Consider the following 27609-nt stretch of genomic DNA (forward strand, 5'->3'; position numbering starts at 1 on the left):
CTTTCGAATTGTCACTGCAGTCAGGAAATCTTACAGCGTTGACAAAATAACCATGTTTGCATGTCAAACGTATGAAATGCAAATGCTGTTTTTTATAAAATGAGAGAAATTATATGAAACATTTTTGTAACATGGTAAATTATAAATGTATTTATTTTATTTTTTTTATGTTTTAAAGTATCATCCTCACCATGGCTGCATTTATTATTATTATCAAAAACATAATGGGGTGGGGATGGGGGGTATTGTGACATTACATTTATTCATTTGTTGGAATAAATTACATTTCAATTTTTCAACGGCCATTAGTCTTGTCACTGATTCTTCAGATGTTTTCTAATATACTGATTTGGTGCTCAAGTAATATTTTGTATTATTATCAATGTTGAAAACAGCTTTGCAATATTTCTGTGGAACCCGTGATACTTTTTGTTTTGTTTTGTTAAATATGATACATTCAAATAAACTGAATTTATTCTGTTAATTTTGATGTATCGAAAATAACAGCTTTCATCTGCGCATGGTTGTAAGCGCACAGGAACCGAGCGCCCGGAAGTAGCCCGTGTGTGTATGTTTGTGTGTGGAGCAGGTTGGCGTGATCGCCGTCGCTACCCGGTTTGTTTTTGTTCTCTTAACAAAGTGTGAGTTACGGAGCAGCGCTCGGCTCATAAAGTGAAGGACGGGCACCGTTTTTTGTTTGTATTTACAACAGCTTGATTTCCGTTTTAACGGCACACAATGGGTCCTGGTTAGGATTATTTTGGAAATAAAGAAGCATTGAGTTTTTAGAGGCGAGCTGATGCGGCTCAGGAAAGATCGGCGGCCCGCTGCCGTGTTCGAAGCCTGGTGTTGAATTAAGCTAGAGTCGCTGCGGCTCCGCTAACGAAAGAAAGGACAAGCAGCAGCGGCGACTTGTCATTACAGAACAACAACGAAACCAAGTAAGACTTCATCTGAACAACTGTTGTCATATAAAAATATAATTAAATGTCCTTACCTATCTTGCAGATATACACAAGTTTGACAATACCGCACCACCCGACCTTGCGGTAAAGTGTCCCTGCTCAGTAGCGCGTGCTAACAGAAGCTAAGCGCTTGATTAGCTTCGCGCAGCCGTTACAGCGCGAGAGGCCCTCGGTTCCCTTTAACGGATATATTGCTCGCTCTCACACAACACTGCTAAACGGCATCTCTAACAACAAATAAGATATGTCACACCTCCTACAGATTATATTTAGCAGCATTAGATAAAAAGGAACAAAAAATGACCGTTTGTTGGTGACATGTTTGGAGTTAAAGAGAATTTAAGTGTGGAATCGATCCGAGCAGGCTAAGCTAGTCGGGTTAGCATCGGCAGCATTAGCGATCATTATTGGACGTTAAACTGCTTGAAGTTTCCATGAGTATGGTTTTATCTTATGACAACTAAAATAGAAAACAAAAGGTAATATAGAAATTACTGATCAAATATATATTGTTTTGAAAAAAATTCTCCATATATTTGGATAATGACAGCGAAGTGTCAGGACACTGACAGTAAAAAAGAAAACGAAAAAAGACACTGACAGTTACCGGCATTGATGTTGGTGGCTTGACGCGTAATGTTTTCTAATAAACATTCACTAGTATTCACTAGTCATATGCTAATCGTAAATGTTATATTGAACGTTTGAGTGTCCGAGCACATGGTTTTTAAAATAATTGGTTCTTTTTAATATTGCCAATCAAATTGTAAGCAACAAACATGACGGTGACTATACTATACTTTCATATCAAAATACTTTTTGCTAGACATATTCAACAAATGGCAAAAACAAAGCATATAAACGACTTGGGCGCTTCACATAGATACGTTACCTAGTGTGTTTTGTTTTACTATTTTTCAAGAAGTACCTCAATAAAATGTATCCTGTTAGATAATACGTATGTGGACAAAGTTTTCCAATTGTGACATTTGCAGTTGAAATAATGTAATGCATCACAATGTATGTTACATTGTTTTAAGAATCATGATACTATAGTGCGCCTGGTGATTCCCCACCCCTTCCACTCAAACAGTCTATTTGTATTACAATTGTTATTTTTGTTTGCAGTCTCCCTCTGATTCTCTTCTGGGAGTGCTCTCACTTAAAACGCCGCCAAAATAGCTGGACCGGGCAGGAAACGGCACAGCTCAGATCCAGACCCCTGTGGAAGCAGCTCCGGCAGCGGGAGCGAGGTAGGAGACGGCCGACCCATTAGCAGCAAGTGGCTGAAGATGGCCAGCAGCAGTACAGGACCAAGTGAATCTGGCCGGAGGCGAGGTCAGAGAGGACCTGACGATGCAGTCAGCTCCAGCAAGAAGAAGCAGAAGGACAGAGTCAACCAAGAGAGCAAGGAGGCCAAGCGGGCTGCCTCAGCCATCAGCACAGAGACCAGGAAAGGTGAGGAGAGGACGAGGCTTGTAAACACTCAAACTAGTTCGGAATTACGTTCTCACTTAGGTCCTTTCCCCTTATTCATTTGATCTCTTATCTTTTTGATTGTCCTTTCGCTTGGTGTCCTGTCAGGCATAGGCCGGAGACACGCTGCAAGCGTGGCGTGCCGTTTCTGTTACGTGTCAGCTGTGGTGCGGCTGCGTAGCGTTTTCTCTGTGTTTGCACACCAGAAGCGTGCCTGACGCGGCGGTGCTGCTGCTATTGATGTACAGGGAAGGCCTATACTTCATGTCAAATATATATTCTGACAGCAAAGACAACGTCAGTAGTAGCGTATTGACCATACATATTAGGGCCAAACGAATTTTCATCGTCATCGCGATATGAACTCGTGCGATGAACACAACAGACAGCCTGACACGATGAATTAGGGAACATAGTTTATTACATGCGACAAATAGCCTAATAAATGTTTGACCTATCATGTTAGCAAATACAATGGCAGAGGAAGGAAAGAGTGAGGAAACTTCAGCTATATGGAATTCTTTTGGATTTAGGACAAATGACACGTTACAAACACAGGTACTGTGTAAAACATGCCGAACAGTGGTGGCAACTTCAAGAGGGCAGATATTTTTTTGCTGGTTTTATGAGCCCTTAAGGATTGTAGTAGGCTAGTGAGACCCATTACAGTTATGGCCATTTTTATTTATTTAATTAATTATAAGAGCTATTTTCCCCACATTTGCTTTATTCAAAAAGAGATATTTTTGTAGAGTTCACAAGAAAATATTTTTAAAGAAGAAGGGGAAACTGAACGTTAATTTCTTATACTTATAATCAGGGCTGGCGCATGCCTATAGGCAAACTAGGCAGCTTAGGGCGCCAAGAAGAAAAATAAAATCCCCATTTAATATAGCCTATTTAATACATTTTTTGGACATTTGTTTAAATGATTGCACTTCGGCTATTGGAACAACGGCTTAAAAGAACTACTAATATTGGGTAAAAAGACTTGAGTCGGTGACAGCTACTTATTTCGGATATGCCTATTTTCGAACCAGCATGTCACAAAGGGCATTCTAGGTTGAGCACGCGGCGCTGAGCGGAATGAGCTTTAGAAATTAACGGAATCTTCAGAAAGCCACTGAATATTATGCACAGCAAACTGGTCACAATATGATCTCATTTTTGTTTTAAAAACATAGGCTAATTCAACATATAATACTTTTAATGGGCCACTTAAAGTGTTTATTACAAATAAGTTACTAAGTGCCAAAGATGAATACATGTAAATGAAAATAAATATGCATTCCATTTCCAATCCTGTGAAACCAGGGGGTGCACCCCCACTTCCCGTGCCCCTGTAAGCTAATTATTTAATTATTTAAAACAGATAATTTGCATTTGCTAAAGTGGTGCTGATTTGTTTTTAAGAATTAAAAAAAAATCTGAAAACATGCTTCTGTAAGCTTTTATTTTAGTGCAGTTTTATCAATTAACAAAATCTCCGGTCTTTCACATGCATCTCGGCAGTTGAATTTTTTCAATAAAAAAATATGTAAATAATTATCTATTTGATTTTGTTATTCACTAGGAATCGGCTATTTAATGTTTAGGTTCTATGTTCGAAAAGAACTCATTAAAGCACTAAGACATGGGAAAAGTACAGCTAACATTCACATTTGAATATTTATCGCAAGTCATATCGTCATCGCAATATTAAACAGTTATCGCACATCGCAACTTTTCCTCATATTGTGCAGCCCTAATACATATCTATGGTATTGACGGCAAAGGCCACAGAATATTTCGTTCTGTATTGACAGGTGTAATATTTCAAAATCGATATTTTATGTTGTTTTTTTATTATTACTATTAGGCCTATATCTGAATTTATGTTAACCTACAGACTTTCAAACATGAAAATGTAATTTATTAATATGTATTTGTGTAAAAATGACATAAACATCTTTTCCTATTGTATTTTGCCTGGAAACGCTTCCAACGCGCTCGCGTGTCGTGTGAAAAATAGGTGTCTCTCTTCTATTTCTAGCATGCACGCGTTTTCCACAGCCTAAGCGGCCACGCAGCCGAGACGCTCACAGCACGCTTGCAGTGTGTCCCCGGCCTTAGTCTTGGAACTCAAGCCGTAGGGACCTAGACAGATATGTCATTTATACGCTTGGACAAAAATATAATTTGAAATAAATGTTTTACTGCATGTATCTAATGTAATATGAACTGATACAAATCTTTGGTGCAGTGTCCTTTTGACTGTTACAAAATGCAGTCTGTCCCATAACTAGAGGTTGAAGTCATTAAAAGGTATAGTCCTTGTCCTATTTTCATGTGCAGAGCTCAGGGATAGGTTCCAATCTGTAGCACAGTGTGGCAAACCGGGAACTGGACAGTTAACAAATGTTAACTTTGTGAAACGTACTGAATTTGTGTAATTGTTCACAGTTATAATCAATGGTGTTCACTATTAATTGCGCTATGGCACTACTTTTGAAACTAGCCAAATCAATTGGTTGTTGTGTGGCATTAGAAGCTTGTTTTAGTTGGTATGTAGCAAATCCAGTTTCTTTTAGGCTGACATTTCTAATAACCATCTTTTGGTAATTATCTTTGAACAAAACAAAGTGATAATGAAAGTAAAACTAGAACATAAGGGGGTTTTGAATGCTGTGATTTCAGATTGTATAATTTCACATTGACAGTTGTTGAATGAGCCTTATTTTCCTTATTTTTTGTTGGATGTTTATATAAGTTCATAAGTAATCATTTGTTTGGTTAGTGATGACTTTTCAATCACCTAAAGGTATCACGTACTTGGCATTAATTGAGAATCTTAATCTGAAAGTATATGGCAGCTTAGACTTAGTTGAATGTAATTCATTTGACCAGGGTTCCATTCTTTGTACCTCGCTTAATACATCTGATGTTTTGACTGATGTTTTGGCATATCTGATCTCTGGCTGATTTGGTTCTTCAAACGAATTTGCGGATATTATTAAAATATCTGGATTAAGTTGTCTGAGATTACTAATGCGTGTTCTTGTGTTCATTGGAAAGGGCAGATATTAGGGGTGTAACAGTACCCTCATGATATCACCATCATCACCAGTGGTTGTTTGAGACACGTGACCGGTTTGACAAACGTACATTAGCAGTTTGTTTTAGTGTGCCAGCCTGTGCCCCGTCTGCTGAGTGTTTTGCAGTGTTGAAGTGTTGTAATCCAAGCCTGTGAGTCTCTGCTTCAGTAAAGAAGTGCTTTGTCAAGGTCAGTGGAGTGACTTTGCCCGGCACATGCATGAGAAGACTTTGCTTAGTGTTCCTCCCTCATTGGCCTCTCTACACGGCATGCATTTGATATGCGTGTGCCATTTGTCTCTCTTGTCGAAATGTCATGTTTCGTCTTTGCGAGACCATCCGCACACGAACACCGGGAGAGGTCTATCCCTGGACTACTGATTCCTGTCATGCAAGGGAGGCTCATGGGATACTGGCAGAGGGGGGATGACATCACGTGGAATAGGAGCCCAGCTGTGGGGCGTTGCAGCTTCTTGATGACCTTTCAGATCTGTGTGTCACAGTGAGAGAGAGAGAGTAAAGGGACGGGACTAGCTGTCACTTGACCCTGAAGCCTGATCCTTAGAGATAAACACGTGCTCTTTCTCGCTCTTTCCTGCTCTCTCTGACCTGCTTGCTGCTCACGCACTTATGTTAAACTCAATAACAGAACAGCTTGAAATCGAAGGGATTTGGGTTTTCTGCTATGATTGGCTATCAGATTTTGTAGCATTATCATGAAATCAGGTTTGTAGTATGTATTCTTGTGTTTTCGCTCTGCTTATGGAATAATACTTTCAACTACATTCAGGGTTTTCTTTAATGATTTTACGTAATGTGTTTGTGACGGATCCAGCCTTACATGAATGTTCATTTGTCTGTGTAGATTTGTTTCTCGACTGGAAGCAGAATGCGTACGAGGTAATTGTGAGGCTGTACTGTGGAGATGCTGGGGTCCTGAAAGTAGAAGATATCAATTCTGCCTTTTCCGATTCTGCCTGCCACATCCGCTTGCCGGGTAAGGACAGTATGTGTGCTCGTGTCCATTGTATTTGGTCCATGTTGGTCTTTTTTTATTAGTGTGTGCTGTGTTTTTGTAATGAGTGTACATTATCTTTTTGAAGTTTGTGGTCCGTAAGATGTTTTTTGTCTTTGAAGGAATGGAATACTTTTATTCAGCAAGGATTCTTAAATTGATCAACTGGCAGTAAAGATATTTGTAATGCTTCAAAAGATTTCTAAAATGTCTAAAAATGCTTCTTTTGAACTTTTTATATATCAAAGAATCCTGGAAGTTTCCATAAAAATAGTAAGTAGCACAACATAAATTAACATGAACAAATCAGCATATTAGATTGATTTCTAAAGGATCTTGTGACACTGAAAACTGGAGTAATCATCCTTAAAAGTTCAGCTTTGCTGTCACAGGTAGAAATATATGGTTATTTTAGATTTGAAATAATATTAAAAAATATTACTACTATTACTGCATTTCTGATCAAATAAATGAATCCTTGGTGAGCTAAAGATACTTCTTTCAAAAGCATCAAAAAGAAATCGTTCCAACCCCAAACTTTTGAACAGTTGTGTATGTACTGCGATGTTTGTATTTTCTCAGATGGCCGTGAGTGGAGCTGTCATCTCCACGAAGAAATTGAAGCCTCCTGCAGTAAATTGCTTTATAAGGAGAAAACAAATGTTCTACAGCTTGTCATGCACAAGAAGATCCCCCTCAACACCTGGCCCACTTTTGCTGTAAGATCATCTGCTTACTCTTGTCTGCTCTTTTCAAAGTAGTCCATATGTGACATCAGTTGGTTGATTAGAATCAAACTGCTGAAATCACGTGACATTGGCCATCCGAATCATTGATCGATTCACTGATTCATGGCCGTTTGAATCTTTATTTGAGAAACACGGAAGACAATGCTGAATAAAGTCGTAATTTTTGTTATTTTTGGAGATGTTCTAATCAACCAACTGATGTCACATATGGACTACTTTGATGATGTTTTTATTCCCTTTCTGGACATGGACAGTAAAGTTTGCATAGACTGCATATGCTCTGGGACTAACATATAAAATATCTTAAACTGTGTTCTATAGATGAATGGGTATGGAACGACATTAGTGTGAGTCATTAATGACATCAATTTCATTTTTGGGTGAAATAACCCTTTAATGATAAATGTTATTTATTAGTAGAATATTATAAAATAAATAATACATTATATAACTAATAGCATGATATGGGTTATGTAAGTTATTAGGATGTTAAGAAAGTTATTTCCCATTGGTCTGCAAGAGCAAACTCTGTGGCCATGCACATATGCAGCTTTGAGCGTTCATGAATGTTTTCCTAGCCAGAGTGCCCCTTAGAAAAGATTTATTTATTCATGTTCCCCATTATGCAGAACAAGAAAAAGACTGAAGCGGTGAACATCCTTACAGAGAATGGCAGCAACCACCAGCAGTCAACCCCAGGGCAGTCTGAAAAATCTGGTGGAACCACTGAGAAAGCACCCGCAGCGACGTCTGCTGAGCAAAAACGAGGCAAACCCGACCGAGGGTTGAAACGAGGGATGAAAGGGAAACAGGTAGAGCTCACTGAGAGCACAAGCGCGAAGGTAGCCGAGATTAAATCAACCGATAAAGCAGACTCGATCAATGAACCCAGCGCGAAGCGCACCACACGACCTTCTAAAAACACAAAGGAGCCCCCAGTTGCTGCCTGCTCATCGAAAGAGTCTCAGTCCAAACAAGCAGTTAATGGCAAGTCACACACATCATTCGTTAGCAGTGGTGCCTCTTCATCTAGCAATGCAAAAGACAACAGGGCTCAAGTCAAAGGTCAAGCATGCCAGGCTTCGCAGAGAGCAAAAGAAGTGGACAGGAGGCCAGAAAGCAGTGCTCAGGTGAGACTTATAAGAATAATCAGGTGAGACTTTACCGGAAAATGAAAAATAATCAGCAGGAAATAGAATGGTGGAAAGAGTCTCTCACATCCTGTGGTCCGTCATTTTGTCTTATTTACAGGTTGAAGCAGATGATAGCAAGACTGTTTCCTCTTTGTGTGAGCTGAAGGTAACTCAGCAGGAGAATTGTTCTTCTCCCGTAAAAACAAACTCTGAAAAAATAGCATCGGATGAGACCGAAAACAGAAAGGAGGAAAAGAAGCCACAGGCTGATACCCAGATCCCTAAAATGCTTCCATCTCATGATTCGGGATCTGGAGAGCCTGTTTCAACACCCTTAAAGCGAGCTGAGTCTCCTCAGAAGAGATGCACAGAGGAGAAGAGAGACAAGTCCAAGGAGGAGCCACATGGAGGGAACCATGAGGAGGATACAGAAGGTCAGTTAAGAACATTTGTAAAATACTGTGACACTTAATTTTTCAATAACATTAAAATAATCTAGGGGTGCAACAACTAGTCGATATTAATCCATAATGAAAATCATTGACAACAATTCTCTTTATTAATTAGTCCGGTCTGCCATCAACTTCCACCAGTTTTACCAAATTACAGCACTAAATAATGTATTTCTATGGGCAACATGCATCTAAAAATAGCAGTCTGGAAACAGCATGAGCTGCTGCGGGAAAGATACATGATCTAAGCACCCAAAACATGAGAATTCATTGTTGTTAATGCATTAGAGTTTAACATACTGTCATGCACTTTGAAATATTCATGTGCATTCCTTAGCGCTAAACATTCATGTTACAGGTTAAATTATTATCTATAAATGTTACTTATTTACGCGATTATTTCCATTTTGCGAGCGCGTCAAACAGACATTAATTTAGCTAAAATGTATGCTATTGGATGCTAAATTTCAGTTTAAAAGTCAACCTCTAATTCAATTAAAAGTAACTGTAAAGGGATAACAGCGTGTTATTGAATATAAATGTAAGATGTTACTTATAGCCTATTTACAGGATAAAGAAATGGCATTAACATGTGAAGCTTGGTACATACTCCACAAGAACAAAAACATTTTTTTTTTTCATTTTCTTCAGGTGGCAAGAACAAAGTTCGTTCTGGCCAGGACATTCCATACTTCACGAGAAAAGCAGGTGCCGAACATTTCTCCGCATTAACCCCGCCCACTTAAAATTTCTGACCAATCACAGTTAATAATAATTAACGGACACCCACAAGAAAAAAGCTCAGATGATGTGTCAAGAACAAGCAGCGAGAACTCTCAAACCAATAAACTCCAAACGCGTAAAGGCCGTTACATACTCCGCAAGAACAGAGAAAAAAGTTCTCGCTCCCATGGCTGCGAGAACAAAATGAACACAGGAAAATTTAAAATTAATTTTATTATAGTAAAAACATGTTTTTTTACCATTACCATTTATACCACACAAATACCATAGTTAAATTGAAAAATTAAAAATCATGGTTAATTTGTGGTTATAAATAACCCTGTTATTTATTTATGATTTATAATTGTTTTTGTTTGCTTGTTTTATTTGTTGTAAAACCATGGATCCTTTTTGTAAGGGTAGATCAATGTGTCCAAGATCAAAAGGATGTACATTTTGATAGCACTCCACTAACATGTTTGTTTGAAGGACAGCATTGGGCAGGATGTGAGAAAGTGTGTTTTGTCAATAAAAAAAAATGGGCTTTTTATCCGATTAGTCCAAAAACAACAACAACAAAAAATCAGCCAAATAATCGATTATCAAAATAAAGAGGACATATTATCAAAATAATCTTTTTTTGCAGGCTTGCAGCCCTAAAAAATCATACTGACCCAACACCCTTTAACCTTTTTTTTCCTCATGAATGATATATGTTAAGGTCCGGAGCCAATGGTGAACTTGAAGTTAGTGAAAAATGACTCGTATGAGAAGGGCACAGACCTGATGGTTGTTAACGTCTACTTGAAAGAAATTTGCCGGCAGACCTCAAGGGTGCTGTTCAGGGAACAAGACTTCACTCTTATCTTCCAGACCAGGTGAGATATTCATCCACACACGTGAGTTTCCTCATGAGTAACTCTTCCGTTTCCATTAATTGTTGAAACTGTCCACAGTGATCCCAACTTTTTGCGCCTTCATCCGGATTGCGGACCAAACACTGTCTTTAAATGGCAGGTTAAACTCAGGTAAGATTACCTGATGGGCATCCTAATCTGTCGATCCACTAGTCAAGAGTGTGCTTCTTCATTGGTTCCATCTGCTGATTTTTCAGGAATCTAATCCAGCCAGATCAGTCCAGCTATGCCTTTACTCCGTCCCGAATCGACATTACCCTGAAGAAAAGACACAGTCAGCGCTGGGGGGGTCTGGAGGCCCCTGCCACACAAGGTCTGCTGCCTGGATTCTCTTTGCTTCTGAACAGTCTTTTACAAACAAACACACATGATTTTGTCACCATTGATGATTTGGCTTGGCTAAATATGAAAAACTGGACCCTTGATCTTTTCAGCGAGCTCTGACATGGGTAATAGGAAGCACTGATATTATTACTGTGAAAAAGCTGGACTGTTTTTGTTTACATGCTGAAATGAGGGAACCAGTCAAGGAAAGGAATTTGACTGCAGGGAGTGATGCAGTAACTTAATATGAGCATGAGACAGGGTCAAGCCAAATGTGCCAATGTGTTCTTCTCTTTATGCCAGGCTCCTGACCCACACTGCTCTACATAGCCTTATCTCAAATTTAGCTACCACTTGAACATGGCATTTTGCTAGGGCTGTGCCAGTCTGATTATATATTGATACATTGAGATATACTGAGTGTCAGTCGTAGTTGCTATAATAATATATACACTAGTGTTTAAGCACATTAAATTAATCAAAAGTGACAGTAGAGAGACAAATAAAATAAAAACAAATAAATAAATCAATTCCCCATTTATTCAAATAAATGCTGTTATATTGAACTTTATATTCATCAAAGAATCCTGAGAAAATTCACCATGATTTCCACAAAAATATTAAAGGGGTACTTCAGCACTGGGAAGATTCATGTGTATGTAAACTGGGTCATGTATGTAGTAAAAATGTGTAATTGTTTTTGAATTTAGTGCCTTCTAGACTGAAAAAAGCCAGATTTTTTTTTTAACTCATGTGGATGAAAGACAACAACTCCCAGAATGCACTTGCTTTGCTGCCCTACGAGGCCACTTCCAAAGCTGCCGCTACTAGTTCACTTTCCCACCGTGGCACCATTCCTACTGTTGTTAATTTAGTTCAGTTAGAGAACATACACTACAATTTAAAGGGTTACTTCACCGCTTTTTCATATTAAACTGTTATTCCCTATTCATTTCATGTTACCTTAACTAAAACGAGTTGATACATACCTCTCTCATCTCCCCCTCACATCTCCCCCTCCCCCCATTGACAGAAATGAGAGCTGGAGGGGGGAGATGTGAGGGAAGATGTTTCAGACAGGACTTTTTACTGAGTCGAAGTACTCTCAGAAGCGCTATACCACCATACATTATAGTTCTCCTTTTAAATCTCCGTTTTATTTATGTCACTTTACTTGATCGTTCAGCTATTGGTGTAACTGTATTTAAATAGGGAAAATGCAGAGGTGTTTGGTCGCTTCTAACTTGATCTCTGTTTGGTACCATAGTGAATGAACTGGGCTTAGTGGGCTAAGCTAAATGCTATCAGAATGTCATTGCGCGTCAGAGAGATTAAGTGCACACACTCAGACGAGAGAGGTATGTATCAACTCGTTTTAGTTAAGGGAATAACATATTTTAAAATGAAAAAGTACCCCTTTAAAAAACCGAACATGTCTGTTCAATATAATGTTAGTGAGCTGAGTGAGTGTCACGGCACAAACGCAGCAGGAGTTGGATTACATTACACAATCATTTGTATGTACACCTGGATTTCTACTGATACAAAGCCATGAAAAGAAAAGATTGAAGCTTTGGCTTTTTGATGCTAACCATAAGCTCTATTGTCTGTTGTCTATTGTCTGTTGTTTAAGGTGCAGTGGGGGGCGCCAAGGTTGCCGTGCCCTCCAGCCCTTCCACCCTCGAAAAAAGTCAGCCAGGAAGCAGCCAGCATGCACTTCCTGCTAAAGAAGAACCACGTGTGGGAGAGGAGAAGGTTAAACCCCCTCGAGCCTCAGATGACTCGGGTCTGGATGCTGTGGCCCCTCGCTCAGTCCCAGAGCAAATGTCCCTCAAACAGGAACCAACTATTGCAACGGTAATATAGCAGACATTAAGGAATGCATCATGTTCATGTCACAAATTATATTCTGGTCTCAAGCTTGTTAGATATCACTGGTCTTTTCATCTGTCCAAAGCCCAAGCCCACCTGCATGGTGCAGCCCATGACTCACACTCCTCCTCCAGGCAGTGAGAGAGCTGAAGAAGTGGAGGAGAAGAAGGTGTGTCTCCCTGGCTTCACTGGATTGGTCAATCTGGGAAACACTTGCTTTATGAACAGTGTGATCCAGTCCCTCTCAAATACACGGGAACTCAGGGATTATTTCCACGGTCTGTGGCATTTTCATTCATGAGAATTGATACTTTTTATACCATTATTTGTCTTACCAAGCTGTTTGTTTTGTGGTGTTTATTGTTTTCAGACCGGGCGTTTGAGTCCGAGATTAACTGTAATAACCCATTGGGTACGGGTGGACGACTGGCCATTGGCTTTGCAGTTCTGCTTCGAGCGCTGTGGAAGGGCACTCACCATGCATTTCAACCCTCCAAATTAAAGGTATCCATGCTGCAACAAAACTGTCCTGTTATACCATATCTTCTAGTTTTCCATATGTGATTGTTAAAAAACCCTTAATGACCGGTTGTTTTTTCATTTCTTTTCATAGGCTATAGTTGCCAGTAAAGCCAGTCAGTTTACAGGCTACGCGCAGCATGATGCTCAGGAGTTCATGGCTTTCTTGCTGGATGGGCTGCATGAGGACCTGAACCGCATCCAAGACAAACCATATACAGAGACCGTTGACTCAGACGGCCGTCAGGATGAGGTAAATCCTTGATCGGTCTCAAAACATACTAGACAATATTACCTAAAATGGTTTCAGTTGAATGTTGGAAGTGATTGCATTCTTGGATTTGGAGCAGAGTGTGCAAGGAATACCAGGAAAAAACTAATAAAAATGTTGTATTTAGTATTACTATTGACAAATGTAAGCATTCTCACTAGTAGTATCAAGCTTTAGTCATCGCACTGTATCAAGTATGGTAACAAATCTGCGGTTCTTCTTTATTGTTTGGCAGGTTGTTGCAGAAGAGGCATGGCAGAGGCATAAAATGAGGAACGATTCATTCATTGTTGACCTCTTTCAGGGCCAGTACAAGTCAAAGCTGGTGTGTCCAGTGTGTTCTAAGGTAATGCATCAAGAGCAAAATAAGATCTATGATTAGGGTGACCAGATTTCTCATGGTGGAATACAGGACAAGATAAACATCCACCTTCCAGCAGGGGATTTCTTTTTAAAACACAAAATAGGACAAATACTAGGGGTGTGTAGGCCTGTCACGACAACACATTTTGACACATAATAAAGCTGGTACACCTTTACAAAGATCTATAAACTTTTATTTCTAAAGACTATTTAACACTAAAAACGTAAAACAGTTTAAATATCCACAATAAATGAACAAAACAACCAAAAACAATAAATACCAAAAACAGTAAATAAAATGGATGAAAACTGCAACAGATGATTGTGTTTTAAGTGCATATTAGGGGTGGCATGGTTCACAACACCCACAGTTCAGTTTGTATCACGGTTTTCGGTTCTCCAGAAATTCCAGAAATTTACTTCAGCATATGATATATAGCTTAATTATCCACAATTTAGAATACCATATTAAAGAAAAATGTCATATCATGCATTTATGCACAAACTGACCTTGACAATCTCTGAGGAATTTAGGTTTCTATACAGCAAGAGAGAAGACATTGCTTTTTATATATTTGGCAAAGAAAGGAGAGTGTGTATTGCCATCTCTACAGGAACTTCTGTGCCCTTTTTTGCACACACAGAGTGAACTGAAGAATGAACTTGCATTTATCAAACTGCCAACTTCAGTGTAGCTTTAAGGCTTGTTAATACCAAACGCGTCCTCACGAGCGCGAGGCAAAAATGATGTCAACACGGAGTGCCGCGAGACCTCATTTCGTTTGTTGGTGTCACGTCAAATTTTGTAACTTAGCGGGCAGCTCCGCAACCAAAGATGCACGATTTCCAGGCAACTCTGGCAGAGCATGACATCTCATCACGCCGGCACCCAGTGTACACGTCGAGTATAAACACCGCACTCATTCAGCGAAAGGGACGAGGAAAACAAACAAGCATGCAAATGGAAATTATCGTGGCCGGAAAAATTATCGAGCTCATTTATTTTTGTTTTTTGTGCGATTAATTGATTTATTGACTATCGTGACAGGCCTAGGGGTGCGATGATACACTTAGCTTATGAGACAAGACGATATATGATATTAGGCTCAAAAGATCGAGACGATATTTTTAAGAAACCATATTTAAAAAATCTTGACTTAATGGTGGAAAAAAGTCAAATAAAAAAACAATGCAGGTGCATTTTACTATAGGGCTGTCACTAATGATTATTTTGGTAATTTAGTTAATTGGTAATTTTTTTTTGAGAATTAATTTGGTAATTAAATAATATTTTTTGTGTTGATAAAAAATAGACCTAAGTGAAAAATAGCCTATAGAATGACTTAAATTACATGTATAATAATAGTTGGTTCAAATAAAGTATTTATAATTAATGTTATGGTTTTATTAAAAAAAAAAAATCTAATTTGACATGAACATTATGTATTATAACAAATGCCTTCAAGGTGTGGCAATGACCTTGTGATTATTACACTTTACAGGAGATCAAATCCTTGTTTAATATTGGCCAAACAACATTTTGTTCAAATGGCCATTTATCTATAATATTTGGCGACTACTTTATGATACTTTTTTTTTAGGTATTTTTACTTCTAGGTAATAAATATTTCTATATCTATAGTCTTTGCTTCTACCAGTTACCCTGCCTATCATTCAAATGCATATACTACTGGTTGAATGTTTGCAGTTCTTTATTTTTCTCATGTTTTCCAAAGCTACATTTATTTCGTTAAAAAATACAGTAATATTGTAAATAAATATCACATTTAAAACATTAAAAATTAAATTTATTTATTTGGCTAATCTGAATTTTGTCATATGATTCAAGTGTCACATGATCCTTCAGAAATCGTTCTATTAAGCTGATTTTTGGTGCTCAAGAAAATGTTTCTTGTTTGAACATGTTGAAAAGTGTCTGTCAATTTTGATCAATGTAATGTATCCTTGTAGGGCTGCACAATTAATTAAAACATTTAATAAAAATTAATAAAAAATATGTAATTGCTCATAAATCGTTCTGACCTCAAACTGTTGAATGGTAGTATGTCTATGATGTTATAAGCAAATTTGATTTTCCGTGCAAATTTGTGATAATGCTTTTGATGAGAAACAGAATGGGATATGGATACAGGTATATAGGCCTCCTTTGTGTGTCAGAAAATGCTGATTAATTTTGATTATATTAGGCAGATATTTATGATGTCCAGTATCAGTAATTCTTTTTTCCCCCTTTTTTTTAGGTTTCCATAACCTTTGACCCCTTCCTGTACTTACCAGTCCCTCTTCCTCAGAAGCAGAAGGTGTTGACTGTTTTCTATTTCGCTAAAGAGCCTCACAAGAAACCTGTCAAGGTAAAAGCAGCATAACAATCTGAAGTTCTAAGCAGGCCTGTGCACGAAGGGTTTAATAGGTTCATCTTTATTTATGGACATTCTTGTTTTATGAATAATATTTGATATTAATAATTTGCCCGTTGCCAACCATTTGTGTAGTTTTTGGTCAGTGTGAGTAAAGAGAACTCGAGCACGACTGAAGTACTGGATTCAATATCTCGCAGTGTGAGGACCAGACCGGAGAATCTGAAGCTAGCAGAGGTATGAATGTAATATGTTGTAGTGCACTGCCACGTTCTAATGAAAACTCCAAAACTGTCAACATTTTTGTAAACTATATTCAATATATTCCAGTGGCGAAACTAGAAGGAAAGGAGTGTAGGACCATAAGTGGGGATGAAAAGCTAAATTAATTTTTTACTAAAATATTTCTCTAATTTGAATTATTTTTGATTGATTGATTATACTTCTAAACATTTAGTTCAGTTGTGTGACAATATAAGAGAACACCAGATTTTTAAATCAGCAGTCCAGAAGAGGGTGCAGTGATGCACAGTGCATTTATTCATAAATAGTTTTATCTTGTTTTCATAATCGTTGGAATCCAGAATCATAATGACAATGGAATTCTATTAATTGCAACTTCTGCTTATAAGTTTTGTACACCATTTGTAAGCCTCTATATTTTCTCTCAGGTGGTGAAGGGTAGATTCCACAGAATCTTTTCACCGTCTCAATCTTTAGACACGGTCTCGTCCAGTGACCTGCTCTTCTGCTTTGAGATGTTGTCAAAAGATCTAGCCAAAGAGAGGGTGGTGCTGCTGAAGGTCCAACAGGTACACCAATTCCATCACTTATTTTTTCTGCTTTTTCTCCTTGAGTTTGTGTCAGTATTGTTTGTGTATTGTTGTGGCAGCAATAACACGTTTTTGTGCTGTTTTTTTCTCTTGCTATGATTTCATGTATTGTCTTTGTATTGATCTTCAGAGACCTCAGGTCCCTAGCATCCCCATCACAAAGTGTGCTGGCTGCCTGAAGCCTCCTGCCTCTGACGATGAGAAGCTCAAGCGCTGTACTCGCTGTTACCGTGTTGGCTACTGCAATCAGTGAGTTTCCATCTGTTCATTAGAAGCATGTCTTGTGCTGACTCTGAGATCACGCTTAGGGCTTTGTCTTGGCTTAATTGGTGGTAATTTTCTTTCCTCTGATCACAGAGCCTGCCAGAAAAACCACTGGCCTACTCACAAGACCATGTGCCGGCCCAATGTGGAGAATATTGGACTGCCGTTTTTCATCACTGTGCCTGAGTCTAGGCTGACATATACCCGCCTCACACAGCTTCTGGAAGGCTACTCTAGGTATAATTACAACTAGATTCAGAATAATTTTGGTAATTGGGACAGCTTTAGAAGTATGGGGAAGTTTACTCAACACCATTTGATACAACTGAAAACTGACAAATTTGTATGCATTTTGGCCATTCATTTACACCACAGTGGCCATTTGGAGAACTGAAAATGCTAACTTTTTGAAAACGTTAACGTTGTTGTCTACAAAAACACAAATTTGTGAAAACGGTGATGTAATGATAGCTACAATGATAGCTTTTTCATTTTTATTTGCCTGATTATTTTTATGTAGTGTCTATTTGTCTGTTTTTATAACATTTTGTATAAATGTTTTAGTGAACATTCAATGTCTTTTTATATATCATTGCATTAATTGATGTAATTTATTTATAAATTATTTATTTGTCTGTATATTCCATAGCATTAGGATTTTATGAGTGTTTTTATATACTTACTTTTTTTAGCATTTGTGAGCATTTTTTTTGTTATAACAATTATTGATGTAATTTATTTATAAATTACTTATTTCTGTATTTATTTAGCATTTTATTTTTGTCTTTTTATAGAACTTTTAATTTTAGTTTTATAATTTATAAATGTACTTATTTTCTAGTTGGGATATTCTGGCATAATTTGGGATATTCTGACATGAAAATAAGTCTTTTAAAAACTAGGAACCAGCAGCACTCTGTAACCCTTCATTTCTGTGTGCAGGTACTCTGTCAATGTGTTCCAGCCACCTTTCCAGTCCGGTAGGACGTCCCCAGAGGCCAGCCTGTCCCGCTCTGACCTGACCTCCACGGCGAGCAGTGCCTCAGAGCGTCAAGAGCAGGAAGAAGAGCTGTCATCTGCAGGAGAAGTGGAAAACCTGAAGCAGGGTGACTCTGTCACAACCCCTCAAACAGAGACGGCGTCTACGCCCTCTGCAGCAGGTGGGGACACTCTCTCCATACACACAAATGACTCAGGATGCTGTGAGCTTGCCACCAGCTCCCAAGATTCTTTGGTGGAGAAAGAAACTTCATGTGAAAAGGCTATTAAACCAGAAGGTAAGAAGGTCTAAAGCTCTTTTCTTGAAGTGTTTGTTTATTGTGGAGGAATAGTCCATCATTGTATGTTCGTTGGTAGCTGTAGTGACTGGGTATCAGCAGCCTTCTGAGTCTGGGAGCGGAAGTGTGTCTCAATTCTACATCACCGTTCTGGACTCAAACCAAAAGGAGGACACAAAACTTGAGGACAAAGGTTGGTCAGAGGTTGTTGGATGAATGTGTTTTTTAAAATGCTTGTGTTAAAGAAGCATATTTTCATCGCCCTGGTGCCACCTACAGGTGATTCGGTACTGGAGCTGCCTGATGACTGCATGCTGGAGCTGGTGTGGAAGAACAATGAGCGGCTGAAGGAATATGTGCTGGTGCGTTCTAAAGAGCTGGAGTTTGATGAAGACCCGGGCTCTGCTACGGAGACATCCAGGGCAGGACACTTCACCTTAGAGCAGTGCCTGAACCTCTTTACCAAACCTGAGGTGCTGGCCCCTGAAGAGGCATGGTATGGACATACACATCCGTTTCAAACTTCTGAAGCATTAAATGCCCTTAGCAAGGTGTTTAAAGTGCCCCATTATGCTTTTTCGATTAGATTCTGAACTGCTGAAACGATTTAACAGCAATTTCACTTTTACTTCCTATTATAAACCTGCATAGGTTTGTAAAAACATTTGCATAATTCCAGCTTAAAGTCTTCGCTGGCTGCCTGCGAACAATGTCTACGTTGAGCCACTCAAAAGATACTATTTGTAGCTGAGGCATTTCGAGAAGATGCTGTTTTCTGCGCTAAGAAAGTAAAATCACTTTGAATGCTCATCCAAAGGATGAGGACTCTGGCTAAAATTGATACTGTTAAACCAACACCATCGTTGCTGTTTGCATCACTGTGTACAAGTGCTGAGGAAACCTCGGAAGCTTAGAAAACTAAATGGCCATTACCATATATGTATTTATCACGTGTTGTTAACGTTAGACCTCGTACAACATGCTGTGACCAAGCTATCTGACCATGAGCAGGATCTCAGAAAGGAGGGGTTTAGAGAGTCGGTTGAGACACTGTGAGACACTTTCATTTTCTCATAATGTAAGACACATTTGAAACAATTTTAGGAACCTTTCATATCGCATAATAATAGGGGCACTTTAAATCATAAAGCATCATAAATGCAATTTAGCCCATTTAAATCTTCTTTTGTTGTGGTTCAGGTACTGTCCTAAGTGTCAGCAACACAGAGAGGCCTCTAAACAGCTGCTGCTTTGGCGCCTTCCCAACGTGCTCATCATCCAGCTAAAGCGCTTCTCATTTAGGAGCTTCATATGGAGGGACAAGATAAATGATATGGTCGATTTCCCAGTCAGGTACACTCAAAATCTCACAGATATTCACTTGCATAAAAAGTTTGGGGTCTGTAAGATTTTTTTTTATGTTGAAATGTCTTAATGCTCACCAAGGCTACATTTATTTGATCAAAAATACAGTAAAACAGTTATAAATATTGTGAAATATTACATTTTAAAATAACATGAAAAATAGTTTTTAAAAAAGAGTTTTTATTTTAAGATGTAATTCATTTCTATGATGGCAAAGCTTAATTTTAAGCAGTTGAATTTGAAAGAACTACATTTATTTGTAAGTATTACTTTTGTAAAAAAAAATAAAGAGGGAAAAAAAATATTTTATGTATTATGAAAATTGGCCATATACCGTATTTCCCCAAATAAAGACCGGGTCCTTTATTTTTCCTGAACTGTAAAAGGGAACTGGCCTTTTATTAGGGGCAGGCCTGTATTTCTAATTCTATCTGCTTAAAAAATAATTGCTTTAAAGAAACCGTTTTAAATTAATAGCGAATAAAAGCGATCGCATTCCAGTGGACAGATATCATTGGGTTTTTTTAGACATGCAAACATATCACCATTAACAACAACAGCCAGAAAGGCGACAAAGCAATCTCGGCCAGAATTACCGTACCCTAATCAGAAACCACCATTGAGACTGTTTGAAAACTGTAAAATGTTCTTTCCGCATTTAATTGTTATATAGCTTGCACGTGATGTTTTTAGCCTGCTAACCCGACTCAGCGCGTTTTTATATTGGTTGCACCTGAGAGGAAAAAAAGATTCCTTCCACTTAAGAGTTCTGTAGCCTACTTTTAAGTACTTTTTATTTCAATATATCTTTACATAAATATAATTTTCTACTTTAAAATCTATGATTTCGTTATTTTTTTTTAACCCAACTAATGACGCATCTGCACTTTCTATAGGCTATTGCGTGTGAGGGGAAAAAGCTTCCTTCCATTAAGAAGTGTTGTGTACAATTAAGCACTTTTTAATTGAATATATTTCTTTACATAAATATTATTTTCTACTTTAAAAAAATATATATAGTTTTGTTTTTTTCTAACCCAAATAATGACTCCACGCTTTCTATCGTTGCACGTGAGAGAAAAAAGCTTTCACTTGAGTTATGTACTTTTAAGCACTTTTTATTTGAATAGCTTGTCGCTTTACATAATTTTTTATACTTAAAAACTATAATTTTGTTATTTTTCTGACCCAGCTACTTACTCATCTGCGCTTCCAATAGGTTGCACGCACTTTTCTCTGAGATATTTTGATTTTGCATATTATTTTTTTTAACGGTCTTTGGTGTAGCCTAGTTCATATGAGTACTTTACAATATTTCATCAACATAATTTATTTTGAAGCCTATTCTATGTTCTTGTACAAAATAAAATATTTTAATTTAAATGCAGAGTAATGCCTGTTTCACACCGCAAGCGTGAGCAGCGCTTCAGCGTAACTACACCGTCAATGCAGCTGCAGACACGCGAGAGTATTCACACTGGAAGCGTTTGTACAGCAACACAGCAGCGGCTCCCACAATGCTAGAGCCTATACCTGTCTAAATATTAAATACTAAACTAAAATACATTTTATTATATTTTCTGGCTAGTTTACTTTACTTTTTATAATACTTTCGCCCAAACTGAATAATTAAAACAAGTTTAAATGGGTAAATCTTCTACAGATGATTTATATTCTTCGTTTTCTTTAATGACATCCAGTTATTGTTAAAACACACCACATGTGCTTCTTGTGTGCATTTTGAGTGCTTTTTTGTGATATATTTATTTTGTCCATCAAAAGTTTGCTTTCACTTTACACCGTGACTGCAGCTGCAGACCGAGAGTCTATACCTGTGTGAGTATTAAATACTAAACTGAACTAAAGTTTATTATATTTTCTGGCTAGCTTACTTTACTCTTTATAAAACTTTCACCCAAACGGAATAATTAAAACAAGTTTAAATTGGTAAATCTTTTTCTTCTCTGACATATTCCAGTTATTGTTCAAATACACTACATGTGCTTCTTGTGTGCATTTTAGGCACTTTTTGTGTGAAATCATATTTATTTTGTCCATTAAAAGTGTGCTTTCACTTTAATTGAGCGTCAGCAGCGCAGCAAAAATAGGCTCGCCGCCGAACCCCCCGCTTCACTGCTGCTCACACGACGCTCTTGCTTGATGCTCACGCGCTGCTCCTGCTCCCGGTGTGAATGCACTCATTGATTAACATGGGCGCCGAAAAAAATATGCACTGCTCACGCGCCGCTCACGCTTGCGGTGTGAAACGGCCGTAAGACGTAGGCTTTTAAAAAATACGAGAGGTGAAGATCAATATTTGTGTAGCCTGCCTAACACTGTATTTTCACAGATGTTGCATCTTTCATAGACTACTGTAGCCCATTTTAAATGGCATAAATTAATCAGTTATATTCTCAATTTAATTAACAAAGCAATCCCTGCAAAGCTTTTAGGTTAACTATAGAAGAGGCTACTATGATTAGTGTGTTTCGCACTTGCAAGAACAGAGCGCGTGGCATCAGGATGGTTGCGTGATGTCGGTCAGCCGTCACGGCACAACCCTACTGTACATTACGATTAACTTGACACCAACTAAATGCACATTAAATGAAAGGCATTTAGAAGATTATCCACACATTTCCCCCCGGTCTTTATTTGGGACCGGCCTTTTTTTGTTCGTGCTGACCACGCCCCCGGCCATTATCAGAGGCCCGGCGTTTAACTGACCACCAAGTTTAATTAATTTCACCAAGATTATTCTGTTCTCATCAGAAACTTGGACTTGAGTAAGTTCTGTATTGGTCATAAGGGTGACATCCAGCAGCCTCCGATCTATGACCTCTACGCTGTGATCAACCATTATGGTGGAATGATCGGAGGACACTACACAGCCTATGCTCGTCTTCCCAGTGACAAGAATAGCCAACGCAGCGATGTTGGTACGTTTGAGCTCTTCAAGCGCAATAATCTCTCACCAGCTGTAAGGATTTCAAACATCTCACTGTACGTCTTTTACTGTTTCAGGTTGGCGTTTGTTTGACGACAGCACAGTGACAACAGTGGAAGAGAGTCAGGTGGTGACACGTTACGCCTATGTGCTGTTCTACCGCCGCAGGAACTCTCCAGTGGAGAGGCCGTCTCACTTGCTGGGGCCCCTTGGCGCTGAATCCTCTGCTGCAACTGGTGGTGCTGCCAGTCAGGTGAGCTCAGCACCTTCTCATGTCACCGCAGCCCAATGGAAAAACATTTAATCTTAGTAGAACGGCTGTATACTTGTTCATTAAAGTTGCAAGCGATTGGATAATGTTCCCGGTGGATTCTCAACTTTAAAATTGGGCTATTTCTCCAATGTTCCTTTTTTTAATGAGGGGTGTCTCAAAAATGCCGAGACAACATTAGATGATTATAATTTCATTAGCAGTTTTGTGAGATTACATTGTAATCTCTTCAGAGCTGTGACCTAATAGATGAATCACAAAGCATCACTGTCATTAGATGAGTGGATTTTGATGGATCGTGTTAGGATTTCATGACTTCTTTCTGATGCTTTCTTTGTTCATGATTTTTGTGCATCACAAAAGGTAAAAATATACAGCAGTGACATTTTTAGCCTTGGTTTCAACACTTCGTAAAAGTGTGGTCAGATTAGCACTGTCATTGGACCTTTTAGCCAATTAAATTTCGCTTGAATATTGATTGACAGCAAATTTGCATGACCAACTTGAATATGGGGAACTTTTTCAGCCTCCTTCGATACTCCCAAACGCACAGATTCTTGTTGAAATGCCTATATTTCACCTGTAAAAATGTGCAGCGCAACAGTAAATGTGACTTAACAAGAAGTTTCTTCACATTTTGCCCTGCTCAGTTGCGTGAATGACCGTCGCAAAACTTGCCAATTTGGTAACATCTGAGTCATTATATGATTGACAATGAAGTGCACATGATAAAAGTTAAACATCGGTAGTCTATCCTTGAAGTTTGAACTAATTATTTATGGGTGCATTGATTCAAAAAGCTATGACTTGAAAATTAAATTCTACTTCTGGAATCTACTCTCGCATGCTAATCTGCTGACCCATCCACCTGAGTGTGTGAGCGGCATATGAAACTGGAGCAGTGAGCTCTCTGAAAGTGTATATGGTGTTCTACGGTGTAATGATGAGGTTAGGCCCTTTCCCAGAAGCTGACACAGGTTTCCGCCAATCGCAGGCGTCTCTGATATGGCAGGAACTGGAGGAGGACGAGGAGGGGCAGAGAGAGGCCTCTCTTCGGAGCCTGTTTCGCCCCGGTCTACGTAGAAGAAGAGCCAGGACAAGGATGGAGGAAGAAGAAGAGGACAGGAGTGGGCATTCTCGCCGCAGACGAGATGGCATCTCAGATTACTGTGACGGCGAACGCCTGAGATATTTCATCCTGGGCACTGTGGCTGCAGTCCTAGCATTACTGTTCAACCTCATCTATCCTTTGTTATACTGGTCCAACTGGGCTTGAGTTACTACTCACTGCAGCTACAGACCCTCAGTACAAAGATTTGCACTTATAACTGATTGTACTGTAAGTCACGACTCATTTTGATGGCAACTTTATTGTTATTTAGCTTGGGAGTCACAGACTGAGATTGCCATGCCAGTCAGGATTAATTTTGCCCCATTTCAGTTTTTTTTACAACATTGTCCAGAATGTTTCAAAAACACTCAGGAAAATACTAATAGCCGTTAGAAGGACTTTATTTGCTGCCTCCTTTTTAGCCAGACTTGATTTTATTTTAGCAGTGTGACTAACCAATAACAACTAACATTAAAATGATAATCCAAAAATGAAAATTTGACTTTCAAAAATGACTTTCTTTTTTTCTGCAGAACTCAAAGGAAGATATTTTGAAGAATGTTTTGCTTCCCTTTGACTTCCAATGGGAACTGAAACTGTTGGTTACCGACATTCTTCAAAATATCTTTGCTCAAACAAGTTTGGAACAACATGAGGTTGATTAAATGATGACAGAATTTTCATTTTTGGATGAACTGACCTTTCAAGGCAGATCAGCATTGTGTATCAGCTATGTTTTCAATATAACTTAAATGCCTTTCTAAACAGCATAATGGTGGCATTTTAAACTCTGTGATGACTATCTTTGTTTATTATGTCAGAGCTTAATTTAAAGTGAACATGAATTCAAAATAATTTACTCTAGTTAGTTACAGTTGTGGCCTAATGGTTATAGAATCGAACGTGTAACCCGAAGATCCAGGGTCTATTCTCAATACCGGCAGGATTCTCAATACTGCTCTTAGTGTGCATATATATATATATATATATATATATATATATATATATATATATATATATATATATATATATATATATATATATATATATATATATATATATATATATATATATATATATATATATATATATGAAATTGGTTTCAGCAATGGTTTCGACATTGTTTTAGCAAACTCATTAATCTACTAATAACATCTCACAAAACAATTATTTCCAATGGATGAAATCAAGTCCTGTTTGCATACTAGTTTATTTTTGTTATCTAGAAGGAAAATTATCTGTTTGTGCTACTATTTCATGTTGACTTAATGTTGGAGGAGTCATATTCTTTGTATTTTGGGGTAAATCTTAATTCATTTTATGGTGTCATGTTCACTTTTTTTGTTAAAATTATTTTATTTCTATTTACTCATTTTAACCACTAAATGATTTTTTTTTATTATTATTATTATTTTTTTTAAATTTATTTATTTTATTTTTTTTTTGCCAAAGTTTGCCGGTAGTCTGATAGGAGTCGTTTTGCTTAAAAATGGTTTGACTGATTAGCATTTTCTGAGTCAGCAAGGCAGGTCAGCTCAGTACTCTGTACGAAACCAGTGAGGTTTTTCTGTACTTTGATCCATTGATTCAAAGCCTAGTTGTACATGTTGGGGTTTGTGGATATGTGGCAGTTTCAACAGTCTCAGGGATGCTGGTGGGCTACGATCGTTCATGTGGCCATCCACACTACAAAGCCTAGACATTTGGCTTCTGTGAATGCCTCAGCTCTGGACACCGTGACCAAAACAATAAGGTCATGCCATCATGGGTGTTCCTGTTTAAAATGTTAGTGGTTCTAATTTAAGGATAATTCATTGATAAAGGGCACATGACTACATTATTCATTATATATGTATGTAATCATATTTAAGCAGTAAATGAATGTTTGCGTAAGTGATTATTTAATCTTAAAATGACAATGTTCGTTATTTATGATGCTGCTCAAAATATCCCAGCAATAATTGAGACCACTTTAAATGCTGCTCAATTGTAATAGTGCCTGTACTAAGCTTTTCACAAACAATAAATAATTCCAAATGATGAGATCTTGAAATCACTGAATTTTTTGCAATTAGCACTTGGTGTTCTTGTGCTCCATTCAGAAAAGGCCTAAAGTTTCTCTCTATAACGATGGTTTATTTTACAGGCTTCTAGCCAGACACTGTTTGGGACAGACCTGGACCCAGATGGATCCCCTCAGTTGAGCACAGAAGTGACCTCTGAGATGTTTGCACACTCTGGAGAATGCACCGCCCCGTCCTACAGCAGCATGGAAGAGGTGGATTGAAACATGACTCAGTCAGGGAGACTTGCTTCCACACACACACACACACACAAAAGATTAGATAGACTTTAATGCACACAAGTGGATCTAGCATGGCAAAGGTGCTCAATTTTTTTGATTTACATTAGCAATGTGGAGGAAAAAAAGGCTGTGTATACATTTTCAAAACAGACTGTTTGGAAATGTCTGATTAAGTGGCCTGTATGTTCAGATGACAAACATAAGGTGATGCTTAAAATAAAAACTAATCCTCAAACACATTCACAAATAATTCATACAGTCATAAGAATAATTGCACAGATATGTACTTTTTTTAATGTATGTAAACATTTTAACACTTAGAATTATGCCTTTCACAATTTCCCATGATAGGTTTCTAATACAATGTTTATCTTGCTTGTATTTACACGAGGTGTTACTTTGGTAAAAACCCATCAACAACTGAGATCAACATGGTTTGTTTGGATGCACAGAAAGAGTTTTTGTTTTTCTCACTGAAGTGTCATCTGGCCTGTTTCTCTGTAAAGAGTCTGGAAGTGTTGTGCAAAACTTGCAGTTGTTGTAGGTAAAGTTTTAAGTGTGGATAAGGCAGATTGTTTGGGGGGGGTTTTTCACACTCGGGCCATTAATACAAGTGGCGCCCTGTTTTTTCTTTCTCAGACAATCCAGCAATTTAATTTTTTATTTTGTTTTACTCCATGTCAAATCCTGTGGAAATGCAAAAGCTTTATTGGCTGAGATGCATGTTGACCTTCAATAGCCCTAGTTCAGTGTATCATATACCATCTTTTTTGTTGTTGTTGAGTGGATTGTCTCGTTTCCCCATTCCTTGTTTTCGTATTGGACTGCATAGTAAGCGGGAACTGGGGGTTTGATCGTAAGAATGCTGCTGTGAATAAAACAAATGGTTAATATAAATAAAAGCCTTTTTTTGCATAACCTTAGATGTTATGGCTGTATGTGCATATTTATTTGTCAAATTTTAATGTTTATCATGTAAGTTGGAAGTAAAATATTTAATTACCAGG

At 38.1% G+C, this 27609-nt stretch overlaps 1 protein-coding gene across 6 annotated transcripts; it reads left to right on the top strand.

Annotated features, from left to right (window-relative positions):
- Window positions 1-550: 550 nt before the first annotated feature.
- Window positions 551-27525, top strand: usp19 (ubiquitin specific peptidase 19). Of its 6 annotated transcripts, none has more exons than XM_067446408.1 (27): window positions 551-941; window positions 2094-2423; window positions 6379-6510; window positions 7111-7247; window positions 7907-8407; window positions 8529-8844; window positions 9514-9570; window positions 10307-10463; window positions 10542-10613; window positions 10700-10815; window positions 12460-12683; window positions 12784-12976; window positions 13069-13202; window positions 13312-13470; window positions 13724-13834; window positions 16113-16223; window positions 16365-16466; window positions 16901-17041; window positions 17193-17311; window positions 17420-17563; window positions 18269-18603; window positions 18683-18796; window positions 18883-19099; window positions 19804-19956; window positions 22741-22907; window positions 22993-23168; window positions 24181-25263. In XM_067446408.1, the coding sequence occupies exons 2-27, from the start codon at window positions 2258-2260 to the stop codon at window positions 24460-24462; spliced, it is 4536 nt and encodes a 1511-aa protein (XP_067302509.1). In that variant the 5' UTR covers window positions 551-941; window positions 2094-2257; the 3' UTR covers window positions 24463-25263. The 6 variants fall into 6 exon arrangements, with proteins under 6 accessions (XP_067302509.1, XP_067302510.1, XP_067302511.1 ...); XM_067446409.1 differs by having other exon boundaries at window positions 12466-12683; XM_067446411.1 differs by lacking the exon at window positions 24181-25263 and adding an exon at window positions 26444-27525 and having other exon boundaries at window positions 554-941.
- The last annotated feature ends 84 nt before the right edge of the window (window positions 27526-27609 follow it).

Source organism: Pseudorasbora parva, chromosome 6 (assembly GCF_024679245.1).
Source record: "Pseudorasbora parva isolate DD20220531a chromosome 6, ASM2467924v1, whole genome shotgun sequence".
Lineage (NCBI taxonomy): Eukaryota > Metazoa > Chordata > Actinopteri > Cypriniformes > Gobionidae > Pseudorasbora > Pseudorasbora parva.

Excerpts from the sequence above, each read along its gene's own strand:
- usp19 (XM_067446408.1), top strand. The coding sequence starts at position 2,258 with ATGGCCAGCAGCAGTACAGGACCAAGTGAATCTGGCCGGAGGCGAGGT. Across the intron at positions 13,835-16,112 it reads TGTGTCCAGTGTGTTCTAAG|GTTTCCATAACCTTTGACCC; the intron begins GTAATGCATCAA and ends CCTTTTTTTTAG. Across the intron at positions 18,797-18,882 it reads CACAAAACTTGAGGACAAAG|GTGATTCGGTACTGGAGCTG; the intron begins GTTGGTCAGAGG and ends TGCCACCTACAG.